At 44.2% G+C, this 16,897-nt stretch overlaps 1 protein-coding gene across 2 annotated transcripts in view; it reads right to left on the bottom strand.

Annotated features, from left to right (window-relative positions):
- Window positions 1-16,897, bottom strand: part of L2HGDH (L-2-hydroxyglutarate dehydrogenase) — a 56,684-nt gene that overhangs the window by 19,354 nt on the left and 20,433 nt on the right. For both annotated transcript variants that reach the window (XM_069735314.1, XM_069735319.1), the window contains exons 2-4: window positions 11,410-11,525; window positions 10,929-11,080; window positions 10,719-10,850 (exon numbers count right to left, since the gene is read on the bottom strand). In XM_069735314.1, the coding sequence (XP_069591415.1) occupies window positions 10,719-10,850; window positions 10,929-11,080; window positions 11,410-11,525 (400 nt within the window). The remainder of the gene's footprint in view (window positions 1-10,718; window positions 10,851-10,928; window positions 11,081-11,409; window positions 11,526-16,897) is intronic.

Raw genomic sequence — 16,897 nt, 5'->3', positions numbered from 1 at the left:
CCGAATCCCTCTATTTCTCTGTCCTCTGATGTGCGATCACATCAGAGGACAGAGAATTACACTTTACTTTTTTTTTTTTTTTTGCGGTCGCCGGTAAACAGTTAATTACCGGCGATCGCAAAACAGGGGTCGCTAAAACCGACCCCCGATCATGCTCTTTGGGGTCTCGGCTACCCCAGGCAGCCGAGACCCCAAAGATTCTCCCGGTGCCGGCCGGCGGGCGCACTGCGCATGCGCCCGCCATTTTGAAGATGGCGGCGCCCACCGGGAGACACGAGGAGCATCGGGGGAGCTAGGTGAGTATTGGGGGGCCACCTGGGACCCCTTTTCTCTGTCCTCCGATGTGCGATCACATCGGAGGACAGAGAAATTAAAAAGAGATCGCTTTTTTTTTTTGCGATCGCCGGTAAACGGTTAATTACCGGCGATCGCAAATGCGGGGAGGGTTAAAAAACCCCCGAATCATGTTCTCTGGGGTCTCGGCTACCCTCGGCAGCCGAGACCCCGGAGAAAATCGGCCTGTGGGGGGCGCTATACACTTTTTCCACAGCGCCGTTAATTAACGGCGCTGTGGTTTAAGTACCCTTAGCGGCCGCCGTTAAAAGGCGTATCGGCGGTCGCTAAGGGGCTAAAAGCTGTCAATCACTTCTTGTGGGAGGGAAAACCAAGACACACAGGCAGATAATGAAAGACGAAACAGATTACCGTCTAGTTACCATGGGTGACAGCACAGTTCGTTAACTGAGTCTCGTCAGTACACACAGTCCCCCAACTCTGGGTTACCTTCCTGGAGCTCATGCTCCACACGCTGACCTTCTGTCAGTCCCCTCTCCTCGGAAAGCTGCCAAACTGGGATCACCGTACCTGTGACCAGTGCACTCCCGACAGTCCAGATCCTCATAGGGGCGATAGCTCCCCCCAAACAAAGTGCCATTACAGACTCTGCAAGCATGGCCTCTCTGTTTGCGGTTCAGCACGTCCGTCCCCACTTGGAACCGTCCAACACACAGGCCATGAGGTGCAAAGCCTCAGCACGTGCTCTTCAGGAAGTTAACACCTCCAACACATAGGCCTTCCAGGACTTTACACACGGACCAATCAGGTCCATACACTCTCTCCCCATGTGACCAGCCCTCAGTCACATATCTGTAACCACTTCCACAGGAGGCAGGTGTGTGTGGTTAGTCAGACCCGCCCAGCTCTCCGACTAACTCTGTAAGCCTCCCTTTAAAGCTACACAAATACTTGCGGGACTGCAGGTCCCAGAACAACATTACTTCAGGTTTACAGCGCAGACTCCCTCTGCGACACATATAAGCCATTTACAATCATGCCGGATGTTGTTTCACCATTATAGATATGCCTGCAACTGCCATGCATTCCCATGGCCTCAATAAGCCTCTGTGCGTATTCTGAGGAGACCAAGCAGAACCCCTACCTGTAACTGCATCACTAATTATATATATATATACACACACACACATTATATATATTATTATATTATACTATGAAAATGATACATTCACACTGAAGGCATCAAAACGATGAATTAACATATAACATATATATAACATATAACTTAACAAAAAAGTGGGAAACAACTGAAAATATGTCTTATATTCTAGGTTCTTCAAAGTAGCCACCTTTTGCTTTGATGACTGCTTTGCACACTCTTGGCATTCTCATGATGAGCTTCAAGAGGTAGTCACCGGGAATGGTCTTCCAACAATCTTGAAGGAGTTCCCAAAGATGCTTAGCACTTGTCGGCCCTTTTGCCTTCACTCTGCGGTTCAGCTCAACCCAAACCATCTCAATTGGGTTCAGGTATAATGACTGTGGAGGCCAGATCATCTGGCGTAGCACCCCATCACTCTCCTTCTTGGTCAAATAACCCTTACACAGCCTGGAGGTGTGTTTGGGGACATTGTCCTGTTGAAAAATAAATGATGGTCCAACTAAACACATGGAATAGCATGCCGCTGCAAGATGCTGTGGTAGCCATGCTGGTTCAGTATGCCTTCAATTTTGAATAAATCCCCAACAGTGTCACCAGCAAAGCACCCCCACACCATCACACCTCCTCCTCCATCCTTCACGGTGGGAACCAGGCATGTAGAGTCCATCCGTTCACCTTTTCTGCGTCGCACAAAGACACGGTGGTTGGAACCAAAGATCTCAAATTTGGACTCATCAGACCAAAGCACAGATTTCCACTGGTCTAATGTCCATTCCTTGTGTTCTTTAGTCCAAACAAGTCTCTTCTGCTTGTTGCCTGTCCTTAGCAGTGGTTTCCTAGCAGCTATTTTACCATGAAGGCCTGCTGCACAAAGGCTCCAGTTGTTGTAGAGATGTGTTTGCTGCTAGAACTCTGTGTGGCATTGACCTGGTCTCTAATCTGAGCTGCTGTTAACCTGCGATTTCTGAGGCTGGTGACTCGGATAAACTTATCCTCAGAAGCAGAGGTGACTCTTGGTCGTCCTTTCCTGGAGCGGTCCCTCATGTGAGCCAGTTTCTTTGTAGCGCTTGATGGTTTTGCCACTGCACTAGGGGACACTTTCAAAGTTTTCACAATTTTTTGGACTGACTGACCTTCATTTCTTAAAGTACTTCTGCACAACACAACTGATGGTTCCAACCCCATTTATAAGGCAAGAAATCCCACTTATTAAACCTGACAGGGCACACCTGTGAAGTGAAAACCATTCCCGGTGACTACCTCTTGAAGCTCATAAAGAGAATGCCAAGAGTGTGCAAAGCAGTCATCAAAGCAAAAAATGGCTATTTTGAAGAACCTAGAATATAAGACGTTTTCAGTTGTTTCACACTTTTTTGTTAAGTATATAATTCCACATGTGTTAATTTATAGTTTTGATGCCTACTGTGTGAATGTACAATGTTCATAGTCATGAAAATATAGAAAAATCTTTAAATGAGAAGGCTTATCCAAACTTTTGGTCTGTGCGGTATATATTTTCTCAGAAAAATAAAAGGTAACACTAACAAACCACATCCCACATATCACTAAATGAAATATTCCAGTTGTAAATCTGAATTCATTACATAGTGGAATGTGTTGAGAACAATAAAACCTAAAAACGATCAACATAAATCACAACTAATATCCCACGGAGGTCTGGAGTTGGAATGATGCTCAAAATCAAAGTGGAAAATGAAGTTACAGGCTGATCCAACTTCAGTGGAAATGCCTCAAGACAAGGAAATGATGCTCAGCAGTGTGTGTGGCCTCCACATGCCTGTATGACCTCCCTACAACGCTTGGGAAGGCTCCTGATGAGGTGGTGGATGGTCTCCTGAGGGATTTCCTCCCAGACCTGGACTAAAGAATCTGCCAAATCCTGGACATTATGTGGTGCAACGAGACGTTGGTGGATGGTGCGACACATGATGTCCCAGATGTGTTCAATCAGATTCAGGTCTGGAAACCGGGCGGGCCAGTCCATAGCTTCAATGCCTTCATCATGCAAGAACTGCTGACACAGTCCAGCCACATGAGGTCTGGCATTGTCCTGCATTAGGAGGAACCCAGGGCCACCGCACCAGCATATGGTCTCACAAGGGGTCTGAGGATCTCATCTCGGCACCTAACGGCATTCAGCCTGCCTCTGGCGAGCACATGGAGGGCTGTGCGGCCCTCCAAAGAAATGCCACCCCACACCATTAATGACCCACTGCTGTTGTGAAGTCCGCTCTTGGGCTCCCTCCGGTGGTTGTAAGTGGCACTTTTGTGAGTTCTGCTCTTGGGCTCCCTCCTGTGGTTTTAAGTGGAATGGCTGCTCCTTGGATTTAGCTGTCAGCAGCTGCTTCCACTGATTGTCTTTTCTGCTCGGCTATTTAGCCTGGCTCTTTCCTTCAGCTTGTGCCACTTGTAAATGGTTCCTGGTTGGATTCACATCTCTTTGGATTTCCCTGTTATCCTGACCAGTTCAGCAAAGCTAAGTCCTTGCTTGCTCTTTTCTGTCCACAGGTTGTGGACTTATCCGTTCTGTGCTTTCTATGTTTGTCCAGCTTGTCAGTATGAATTAATTCTGTGATGCTGGAAGCTCTGGGAAGCAGATTTACCCTCCACACCTTTAGTCAGGTGCGGAGATTTTTGTAAACCCTGTGTGGAGTTTTTGTAGTGTTTTATACTGACCGCACAGTATTCCATCCTGTCCTATCTATCTAGCTAGACTGGCCTCCTATGCTCATCCTAGTTTCATTCTGTGTATGTCTTTTCCCTCTCCACTCACAGTCATTACTTGTGGGGGGCTATCTATCCATTGGGGATTTTCTCTGAGGCAAGATAGTTTTCCTGTTTCTATCTTTAGGGGTATTTAGTTCTCAGGCTGTGACGAGGTGCCTAGGGAGTGTTAGGAGCATCCCACGGCTACTTCTAGCGTTGTGTTGAGCTTAGGGACTGCGGTCAGTACAGATACCACTTCCTTCAGAGCTCGTTCCATGTTGCTCCTAAACCACCAGATCATAACACACTGCCCAACAAGTCATGCTGAAGGATGTTGCAGGCAGCAGATTGCTCTCCACGGCATCTCCAGACTCTATCACATCAGTCACATGTTCTCAGTGTGAACCTGCTTTCATCTTGAAGAGCACAGGGAGTCAGTGGTGAATTTGCCAATCTTGGTGTTCTGTGGCAAATCCCAAGTGTCCTGCACGGTGTTGGGCTGTGAGCACAACCCCCATCTGTGGACGTTGGGCACTCAGACAATCCTCATGAAGTCGGGTTTCTAACCGTTTGTGCAGACCCATGCACATTTGTGGCCTGCTGGAGGTCATTTGGCAGGGCTCTGGCAGTGCTCCTCCTGTTCCTCCTTGCACAAAGGCTGAGGTAGTGGTCCTGCTGCTGGGTTGTTGCCCTCCTACGGCCCCATCCACATCTCCTGGTGTACTGGCCTGTCTCCTGGTAGCGCCTTCAGCCTCCGGACACTACGCTGACAGGCACAGCAAACCTTCTCGCCACAGCTCACGTTGATGAGCCATCCTGGATGAGCAGCACTACCTGATCCACTTGTGTGGGTTTTAGAGTTCGTCTCATGCTACCACGAGTGTGAAAGCACAACCAACATTCAAAAGTGACAAAGACATCAGCCAGAAAGCATTGGTACCGAGATGTGGTCTGTGGTCCCCACCTGCAGAACCACTCCTCTATTGAGTGTGTCTTGATAAATGCCAATAATTTCCATCTGTTGTCTATTCCATTTGCACAACAGCATGTGAAATTGATTGTCAAACAGTGTTGCTTCCTAAGTGGACAGTTTCATTTCACAGAAGTTTGATTTACTTGGAGTTATATTCTGTTAAGTGTTCCCTTTATTTTTTTGAGCAGTGCATATATAATATATATATATATATATATATATATATATATATATATATATAGTGGTGCAGTGACCCACTTTACAGCCAGGGGACGCTGTGCGTGCCCTTCAAGATGCGCGTGGAGGCATAAGTGTGATGAGACGACGTCCGGGAGGAGTGTAAATGGCCGGTGTGTGTGTTGCAGAGGACGACACTCTGCGCTGTCAGTCTGAAGTTTGGTTGGTGTTCTGGGACTTGTATTCCCACAAGTAACTGTGTGGTTCTAATGGAAGATTGGCAGGGCAAGTTATGAGAGATGGGAGGGTCAAACTAGCCACACACACCCACACTCCCACCCAGGGGAGTGGTTACAGGTATGTAATGTGACCAGGGTGTGGGTCACATGTTCCTGTGTGGTTCCTGTGTATGGATCCGTTTGGTCCATGTGCAAGGTCCTGTATGGTCGGTGTTGGAGTCTCCTTGTATTGGAGAAGTCCTGCAAGCACCTGAGGCCGTGGACCTGATGAACGGTCAGTGTTGGATTGTCCTGGTATGAGCTGGAGTCCTGGAAGCACTGAGACCGTGAGTCCTGCAAGCACCTGGTAAGAGTGCGAGTCCTGGAATGGTCAGAGTGTTGGATTGTCCGCGGATGGACTGGAGTCCTGTAAGCACTTGGTAAGATCATGGACTGATGGCCTGTGTGTTGGAAGTGCCTGTGATAGGACTTACTGGAAGCACATGGAAAGGCTGCATCTCCAGAGCTTAAGACGGTTTCTGTATTTGGGGAAGCTACAGTTCCTACTGTGGGTCTGGACTATCCGAGGTGCCCTGGTCACAAGGACAGTGATCCCAGTGAGGCAGTTTCTCTGTGAACTAACACTGGCAGGAGTCAGTGTGTAGAGCCGAAGCTCCTGAGGTAATCCCTGGTATGGGACAAAACCTGTAATATACGGCAGAGACGTATCTGCCATTGGAACAGACTGTCTGGGTTTAATATGTTCCAATGATGCATGTAATGTAATGGAGAGAAAAGACGTGACTACCGAATGTTTTGTAAAGTCACACGTGTTAAAGTAACAGACTGTGTGTAACCTGGCTTACGGTGCAGTTTATGATGCTTTAATAAACCGGAACGGACTTAATTTGTGGAAAAATCTTGCCTGTATGCGTTATTCCCGTGCAAAGCGAGTGTCCCCCAAGACCCGAAGTAAGGGAAACATATATATATATATATATATATATATATATATATATATATATATATATATATATATATATATATGTATATATGTATGTATATGTATATATGTATGTATGTATGTATGTATGTATGTATGTATGTATGTATGTATGTATGTATGTATGTATGTATGTATATATATATATATATATATATATATATATATATATATATATATATATATATATATATACACACACACACACACACAAAATGATCTGCATATCAGGGTCATTCTTGCACGGATTTTCAAAGTAAGCACAAATAACTCATCAGGTCTACAAAAACTATTTTAAAATGTGTGCAGTTTACATTGTGAAATCTGACTGCAGATCCAATTTATACATAGTAACATAGTAACATACATAGATAGTAAGGCCGAAAAAAGACATTTGTCCATCCAGTTCAGCCTATATTCCATCATAATAAATCCCCAGATCTACGTCCTTCTACAGAACCTAATAATTGTATGATACAATATTGTTCTGCTCCAGGAAGACATCCAGGCCTCTCTTGAACCCCTCGACTGAGTTCGCCATCACCACCTCCTCAGGCAAGCAATTCCAGATTCTCACCGCCCTAACAGTAAAGAATCCTCTTCTATGTTGGTGGAAAAACCTTCTCTCCTCCAGACGCAAAGAATGCCCCCTTGTGCCCGTCACCTTCCTTGGTATAAACAGATCCTCAGCGAGATATTTGTATTGTCCCCTTATATACTTATACATGGTTATTAGATCGCCCCTCAGTCGTCTTTTTTCTAGACTAAATAATCCTAATTTCGCTAATCTATCTGGGTATTGTAGTTCTCCCATCCCCTTTATTAATTTTGTTGCCCTCCTCTGTACTCTCTCTAGTTCCATTATATCCTTCCTGAGCACCGGTGACCAAAACTGGACACAGTACTCCATGTGCGGTCTAACTAGGGATTTGTACAGAGGCAGTATAATGCTCTCATCATGTGTATCCAGACCTCTTTTAATGCACCCCATGATCCCGTTTGCCTTGGCAGCTGCTGCCTGGCACTGGCTGCTCCAGGTAAGTTTATCATTAACTAGGATCCCCAAGTCCTTCTCCCTGTCAGATTTACCCAGTGGTTTCCCATTCAGTGTGTAATGGTGATATTGATTCCTTCTTCCCATGTGTATAACCTTACATTTATCATTGTTAAACCTCATCTGCCACCTTTCAGCCCAAGTTTCCAACTTATCCAGATCCATCTGTAGCAGAATACTATCTTCTCTTGTATTAACTGCTTTACATAGTTTTGTATCATCTGCAAATATCGATATTTTACTGTGTAAACCTTCTACCAGATCATTAATGAATATGTTGAAGAGAACAGGTCCCAATACTGACCCCTGCGGTACCCCACTGGTCACAGCGACCCAGTTAGAGACTATACCATTTATAACCACCCTCTGCTTTCTATCACTAAGCCAATTACTAACCCATTTACACACATTTTCCCCCAGACCAAGCATTCTCATTTTGTGTACCAACCTCTTGTGCGGCACGGTATCAAACGCTTTGGAAAAATCGAGATATACCACGTCCAATGAATCACCGTGGTCCAGCCTATAGCTTACCTCTTCATAAAAACTGATTAGATTGGTTTGACAGGAGCGATTTCTCATAAACCCATGCTGATATGGAGTTAAACAGTTATTCTCATTGAGATAAATACAGAATCCATAAATCCAAATCCATAAATCCAAATACAGATCCATAAATAAAGGAAAATAATGTATCCCTGAGATTGGCGTCTCATCCTGCTGCTAGATTATTAGATAACCTATCTGCTCTCCTGACTTGTCTGTTATAAGAAACTAGATTGTGGCCCGATTCTAACGCATCGGGTATTCTAGAATATGCATGTCCCCGTAGTATATGGACAATGATGATTCCAGAATTCGTGGCAGACTGTGCCCGTCGCTGATTGGTCGAGGCAACCTTTATGACATCGTCGCCATGGCAACCATTATGACATCATCGTCGCTGTGCCCGTCTCTGATTGGTCAAGGCCTGGCGGCCTCGACCAATCAGAGACGTGGGATTTCCTGGACAGACAGACAGACAGAAAGACGGAAAAACCCTTAGACAATTATATATATATAGATACTTGTATTTTCCATGAATAACAATTCTAGAGCATTTTTATTAGAAATCTACATTGTACAGTTCCTCTTTTATTCTTTCTGGAAATCTTTGAACTTATTTGTCAACTGGCCATCACTATTCCCATTGTTAGCAGGTTTTGTCCCTATGGAGTCTGATAACACTATCAGTACTGACTAACAAGCATCGATGGGTACAGACCGAAAGTTGAGAAACACCTCATTTAAAGATTTTTCTGTATTTTCATGACTATGAAAATTGTACATTCACACTGAAGGCATCAAAACTACGATTTAACACATGTGGAATCATATACTTAACAAAAAAGTGTGAAACAACTGAAATTATGTCTTATATTCTAGGCTCTTCAAAGTAGCCACCTTTTGCTTTGATGACTGCTTTGCACACTCTTGGCATTCTCTTGATGAGCTTCAAGAGGTAGTCACAGGGAATGGTTTTCAATTCACAGATGTGCCGTCAGGTTTAATAAGTGGGATTTCTTGCCTTATAAATGGGGTTGGGACCATCAGTTGTGTTGTGCAGATGTCTGGTGGATACACAGCTGATAGTCCTACTGAATAGACTGTTAGAATGTGTAATATGGCAAGAAAAAAGCAGCTAAGTAAAGAAAAATGAGTGGCCATCATTACTTTAAGAAATGAAGGTCAGTCAGTCCAAAAAATTGGGAAAACTTTGAAAGTGTCCAAGCGTAGTGGCAAAAACCATCAAGCGCTACAAAGAAACTGGCTCACATGAGGGACCGCTCCAGGAAAGAGTCACCTCTGCTTCTGAGGATAAGTTTATCCAAGACACCAGCCTCAGAAATTGCAGGTTAACAGCAGCTCAGATTAGAGACCAGGTAAATGCCACACAGAGTTCTAGCAGCAGACACATCTCTACAACAACTGTTAAGAGGAGACTTTGTGCAGCAGGCTTCCATGGTAAAATAGCTGCTAGGAAACCACTGCTAAGGACAGGCAACAAGCAGAAGAGACTTGTTTGGGCTAAAGAACACAAGGAATGGACATTAGACCAGTGGAAATCTGTTCTTTGGTCTGATGAGTCCAAATTTGAGATCTTTGGTTCCAACCACCGTGTGTTTGTGCGACGCAGAAAAGGTGAACGGATGGACTCTACATGCCTGGTTCCCACCGTGAAGCATGGAGGAGGAGGTGTGATGGTGTGGGGGTGCTTTGCTGGTGACACTGTTGGGGATTTATTCAAAATTGAAGGCATACTGAACCAGCATGTCTACCACAGCATCTTGCAGCGGCATGCTATTCCATCCGGTTTGCGTTTAGTTGGACCATCATTTATTTTTCAACAGGACAATGACCCCAAACACACCTCCAGGCTGTGTAAGGGCAATTTGACCAAGAAGTAGAGTGATGGGGTGCTACACCAGATAACCTGGCCTCCACAGTCACCAGACCTGAACCCAATCGAGATGGTTTGAGGTGAGCTGGACCACAGAGTGAAGGCAAAAGGGCCAACAAGACTACCTCTTGAAGCTTATCAAGAGAATGCCAAGAGTGTGCAAAGCAGTCATCAAAGCAAAAGGTGGCTACTTTGAAGAACCTAGAATATAAGACATAATTTAAGTTGCTTCACACTTTTTTGTGAATGTACCATTTTCATAGTCATGAAAATACAGAAAAATCTTTAAATGAGAAGGTGTGTCCAAACTTTTGGTCTGTACTGTATGTAGTATAAGCAGCTCCCAGTTAGCATGTTATTCATACATTTCCAGGAGGAACAATGCATAGTTTTTAGAAAATTTACTCTGAATTGTTATTTCATTGGAAATGAAAGTACGTAGTTGAGCGTAAAGGTACTATTTTTAAAGGTTATAGGGTCTGAGTTGGAGGCTAAATAAAAGGAGGGGTGGCAGAGGAAGAAAAGTGCAGCAAGCTGGAACCCTGATAAACTCCACTGTAAGTCAAGGGGATCCAGTGGGTGCTGCTGGTGTTCGCTGAGTGACGAATCTGCCACAGCGTTGTGGATTTCCCAACCAGATGCAAGGAGCATTATTGATCCCACAGCTCACCTTGCAGTAGGGCTCTTTCTCTCGGATTCCTTTAGCATCGATGATTCGAAGCCCCGGCACACTGTTCTGCAGCCCTCTCTCGTACAAAGCCTGTAATCTGGGGATCTCCTGGTGCCGTATGGCTACTATGAGCTGCAAAAACCAGAACGCTCTTTCACTACAGACACAAGGATACTCCATAAATCAGCTACTCTACGCCCCATCATATACCTTGCCACACTGCTTGTACGGGATTCTTTTAAGGTCACAGTATCCATAGAGAAGGGAAGCCCCTCGCACACACAGCCTGGCCTTCAGAGATCCTGGAGTGTAATATATTCCACTGTGAATCACACCGCTGTTATGGCCACTCTGATGGGAAGCTGGAAGATAAAAGACACATTCTTATTATGCTTTACAAATATACAGTAGCACCAACATGCTCCACAGCACTGTACAGAAACTGTGAGCCCCAATGGGGACAGTGATCTATCAGTATGGCTTTGGAGTGTGTGAAGAAACAAGAGTTTACAGAGACACGGGGAGAACATGCAAACTCCTTACAGATGTTGTCCTTGGTGGGATATGAATCCAGGACCCCTGCGTTGCAAATCAACAGTGCTAACCACTGAGCCACCGTGCTGTAAAATCTTACAAGGAAAGTTTGGATCTAAAGCTGCCCATACTCATTACTAACCATTACTGAACTCACCAATCTCATTCTCTTTTTCCAAAATGGCAAATCGAAGATTCGGATGGCTCAGGATGAGCTGCCGAGCAGATGCAAGTCCTACAATTCCAGCGCCGACAATGACAATATCATAAGTACTGAAAGAATGAATGAAGTACAAGTAAAGACATCTTAGTAATAGTAACACTACCCAAGGTGTCCAGGAAGCTGATATAGGCTACGTTCAGATTAGCGTTGCGCGCCGCTGCGTCGGCGACGCAACGCACGACGCACGCAAAAATGCTGCGTTTTGCGACGCGTGCGTCGTTTTTTGACGAAAATCGGACGCAAGAAAAATGCAACTTGTTGCATTTTCTTGCGTCCGACGCTAGCGTCAAAAACGACGCACGTGTCGGAAAACGCAACAAGAAAAACGCATGCGTCCCCCATGTTAAACATAGAGGCGCATGACGCGTGCGTCGCCCGACGCAGTTTCGGGAAACGCTAATCTGAACGTAGCCATAGATGGATCTTTTTTTTTTTTCTTCTTCTTCTTTTTGAGTCCCCGTAACTCCGCTTCCTTGATCTGTCAAGGTTTCTTTTTGCTCTATCTGTGATTTATTACAGTTGTTTCATTATAGAAAATGAATCTTTCTATGTAAGCAATGTAGTCACCGTTTGAGACAAATTTACTGTGGTAAAATGGTAACATCAGGCTTTTAATCATTATTATGATACAAAAATCAAGCCATTTAGATAGTACATAAAATATACTTATTGGAATACAACTTTAGAACAAAAAACTTTTTCGTAGTTACAATTTATTATACACTATGCAGGAAGTGTGAAAAAAAAAAAGTTTTCAACAATAACGCACTGAATAGAATTTGTGGCGTCTATGAATTTGTTCTGAGAAATAGTATTGCCTCCATCAGATACTCCTTTATAGATGACCTCAAATTTGACCTAATTATTTTAAGGCTAGAGAACAACCTTTCTACACTAACTTGGGTTGGTGGCAAAACAGTAACCACATGAGCAACAGCTCTAACAATTTCAGGGTACAAAGGAATTGCCTCGTGCACAGTCAGTTTTGATGAACGATTGAACTCTTCTACCTCATTGAGAGCAAGTGAAAAACATTGCTGAAATATTGTCAATTTGTTTTCTATGGGAATGGAATCTTTTTCCCTGCAGCAACGCTTTGCCTGCTCCATGTCGTCCAGATACTTTTTGAAATCAAACTCCTCATCTGAGGAGGATGAAGAAACGGAAGCAGCAGCACTGGCAGGACCAGAGTCCTCTTGCTCTTGGCCTGTAGCCCACGCATCCTAACTACTAACTCAATCAGACCTTCTTTTCCTTTAGTAAGCTGTTGATCATCCAACAATATATAATCACTCGGGTCCACATAAACAGCTGCCAGAAGAATTTTATTTTCTAATAGCAGTGTCTCTCTCCGATTTATTGAAGCAGCAATGCCATCTGCGATTAATCCTCCTCTTTGAGACAGGCAAAACAACAAGTTCTTCCACGCTTTTATAAAAATGCCAGGAGTTAAATCCTCAGCTTGTAACTTTTTAGTCACTATAAAAGGGAGATGAAGCAATTCCTTCAATTCAGCCACCTGTGTCCATTGACCTTCATGTAGTGTTACCTGAGGTTGGCCATATCTACAAGGAAGGCTTTCAGCTCAAGCAAATCGCTCAATCATTAAATAGGTGCTGCCCCACCGAGTGGCTTGATTCACAATTGCCCCTTTTCCAGCATGTTTCTTCAAGATGGAATCAATTTTTGGGAGTTCTGGTAGCAATAGCCAATTTCTTCACTTTGCTACAGGAAAGATATATATTTTTGTACCGTGTTAGGAAATAGATAGAAAAATATTTAGACGTGAGAGTCCTCAGTGGTTGATACCTTTTAATGGCTAACTGAAAAGATGGTAACAAATTGCAAGCTTTTGAGACTACGCAGGTCCATTCATCAGGAAAAGACTAATTCAAATTCTGAAGAATCACATACATATACACAATACAGTACAAAGAGAAAGAAGACAGTCGATAAGACAAGTGACAAGACATTATGTGAGAGGGATAGACAAAGATATTGGAACAGTTCATAGATATGGCCAAATTCATGTCCTCACAATTACCAACCCTTATCCTGGGAGACTTCAACATCGCAATTAACAGCCCTACTTCCACATCTGCATCCCAACTTCTATCACTATCCACTTCTCTAGGCCTCTCACAGCTCTCAACCTCCGAAACACACAAAGACAGCAACACTCTTGACCTGCTCTTTGTCCGGCTCTGCTCAATCTCCTACCTAGATAACTCACCGCTTCCCCTCTCTGACCACAGCATTCTCTCCTTCACTCACAATTCCTCCCCCGCCCCAGCACACTCCTACCTACCATTCAGCCAGAAATCTACAAGCTATTAACCCTCATACACTTTCAGACTCCCTACACTCATCCCTGTCCCCAATCTCCTCTGTTTCCTGTGCTGATCTGGCTGTACACCACTACAATGACACTCTCAGAAGCACCCTGGACTAAGTAGCGCCCCTCACCCTCAGAACCTCCAAACACAGCGTAAAACAGCCCTGGCTCACAAACCCAATTTCTCTAGGTGTGCTTAACGTTTACGGAGGAAAACACACACCAGAAGACTTCATACACTTCAAATTTATGTTAAGAACTTATCATTCTGCCATTCACCTCGCCAAACAGACCTACTTCACCACTCTGATCTCCTCACTATCCAACAACCCCAAGAAACTTTGACACCTTTCACTCCCTCCTCAGGCCAAAAGCACAAGCCCCTATCACAGACATTTGTACTGATGACCTGGCCTCCCACTTTATAGAGAAAATAGATAATATCTATCAGGAAATCCGCTCCCAGCCATCAAGTGCAGTGACTCCCATCTCTCCCTGCATTTCCCCTGACTCACTCTCCACAATCGAACCCATCACAGAAGTCTCCAAGCTCCTCTCATCCGACTACATGCACTACCGACCCCATTCCTGCTCATCTCCTCCAGTCTCTCTCTCCAGTCGTCACAACTCACCTTACTTCAATCTTTAATCTCTCCCTCTCCTCTGGCATTTTCCCCTCCTCCTTCAAACACTCTCATACTCTATTACTAAAGAAACCCGCCCGTGACCCATCCTGCACAAATAACTACAGACCAGTCTCCAATCTCCCCTTCATCTCTAAACACTTGGAGCATCTGATCTACTCCCGCCTTACCCGTTCCCTCTCCACTCATTCCCTCCTAGACCCTTCACAGTCCGGTTTCGGCCCCCTACATATGACAGAAACTGCACTCATCAAGGTGACCAACGACCTTCTGACAGCAAAATGTAACGGTGACCACTCTCTGCTCATTCTTCTTGACCTTTCTGCAGCTTTCAACACTGTTGACCACCCTCTCCTACTCTCTAGGCTCCAGTCACTAGGCATTAAGGACACTGCTCTCTCCTGGTTCTCTTGCTATCTTTCTGACGGCTCCTTCAGTGTTCTGTTTGCTGGCTCCACTTCATCTTCTCTTCCTCTCACTGTCAGGGTACCTCAGGGCTCAGTCCTTGGCACCCTTCTCTTCTTCTTCTACATGGCCCCAATTAGACAGACCATCAGCAGATTAGGCTTTCAGTACCATCTTTATGGCAATGACACACAGCTAGGAGCACATGTCTAGAAGCACGTTGGCTCCAGGTACTACCTATATTTACTTACTCCTACAGCGATCTAAATGACGCTAAAAGTCCTATATTTGCTTCATACTAAAAGGTACTAAGTATTTACAGTCAACCTTAGCTATTGAATATTACGTAACTAGAATCCCTGTGGGTGGAGATAAGGGGAGGGGGAAAAAATAATAAATTACTGATAGGGGTTTGTTATAAATCTCCAAAAATAATGGAAGCAATGGAGAATATCCTCGTAAAGCAAATAGATGAAGCTGCGACTCAAGGAGAAGTCATTATTATGGGGGACTTCAACTACCTTGAAATAGATTGGGGAACAGAAACCTGCAGTTCCAGCAAAGGTAATCGGTTTTTGACAACTATGAGACAATTACCTTTCACAACTGGTTCAGGACCCAACAAGAAGGGGGGCACTGCTAGACCTAATATTAACCAACAGGCCAGACCGCATAGCAAATATAAGGGTTGGGGGTTACTTGGGAAATAGCGATCACAAAATAATAAGTTTTCATGTATCCTTTAAAAAGATGTGTAATAGAGGGGTTACATGGACACTAAACTTCAGGAGGGCAAATTTCCAACGGATGAGAGAGGATCTTGGTGCAATTAAATGGGACGATATCCTGAGACACAAAAATACACAAAGAAAATGGGAGACGTTTATTAGCAAACTGGATAGGACCTGTGCACAGTATATACCGTATGGGAATAAACATACTAGGAATAGGAGGAAACCAATATGGCTAAATAGAGCTGTAAGGGGCGCAATAAGTGACAAAAAGAAAGCATTTAGAGAATTAAAGGAAGTAGGTAGTGAGGAGGCATTAAATAAATACAGAAAATTAAATAAATTCTGTAAAAAGCAAATCAAGGCAGCAAAGATTGAGACAGAGAGACTCATTGCCAGAGAGTAAAAATAATCCCAAAATATTATTTAACTACATAAATAGTAAGAAACTAAAAAATGATAGTGTTGGCCCCCTTAAAAATAGTCTGGGTGAAATGGTGGATGAGGATGAGGAAAAAGCCAATATGCTAAATGACTTTTTTTCATCAGTATTTACACAAGAAAATCCCATGGCAGACAAAATGTCTAGTGATAAAAATTCCCCATTAAATGTCACCTGCTTAACCCAGCAGGAAGTGCGGCGGCGTCTAAAAATCACTAAGGCTACGTTCACATTAGCGTTACGCAGCGGCGACGCGCCCCTATGTTTAACATAGGGGACGCGTGCGTTTTTTTGTTAGCGTTTTTCGACATGTGCGTCGTTTTCGACGCTAGCGTCGGACGCACGAAAATGCAACAAGTTGCATTTTTCGTGCGTCCGATTTTCGTCAAAAAACGACGCACGCGTTGCAAAACGCAGCGTTTTTGCTCGCGTTTTTGGTGCGTCGCGCGTTGCGTCGCCGACGCGCAACGCTAATGTGAACGTAGACTAAAATTGACAAATCTCCGGGCCCGGATGGGATACACCCTCGAGTACTGCAGGAATTAAGTACAGTCATTGATAGACCATTATTTTTAATCTTTAAAGACTCCATAATAACAGCGTCTGTACCACAGGACTGGCGTATAGCAAATGTGGTGTCAATATTCAAAAAGGGGACAAAAACTGAACTCGGAAATTATAGGCCAGTAAGCTTAACCTCTACTGTGGGTAAAATCCTGGAGGGTATTCTAAGGGATGCTATACTGGAGTATCTGAAGAGGAATAACCTCATGACCCAGTATCAGCACGGGTTTACTAGGGACCGTTCATGTCAGACTAATTTGATCAGTTTCTATGAAGAGGTAAGTTCCGGACTGGACCAAAG

Source organism: Ranitomeya imitator, chromosome 1 (genome assembly GCF_032444005.1).
Source record: "Ranitomeya imitator isolate aRanImi1 chromosome 1, aRanImi1.pri, whole genome shotgun sequence".
Lineage (NCBI taxonomy): Eukaryota > Metazoa > Chordata > Amphibia > Anura > Dendrobatidae > Ranitomeya > Ranitomeya imitator.
Note: the sequence above shows the minus strand (reverse complement) of the source record. Positions and strands in the feature narration are given on the sequence as shown.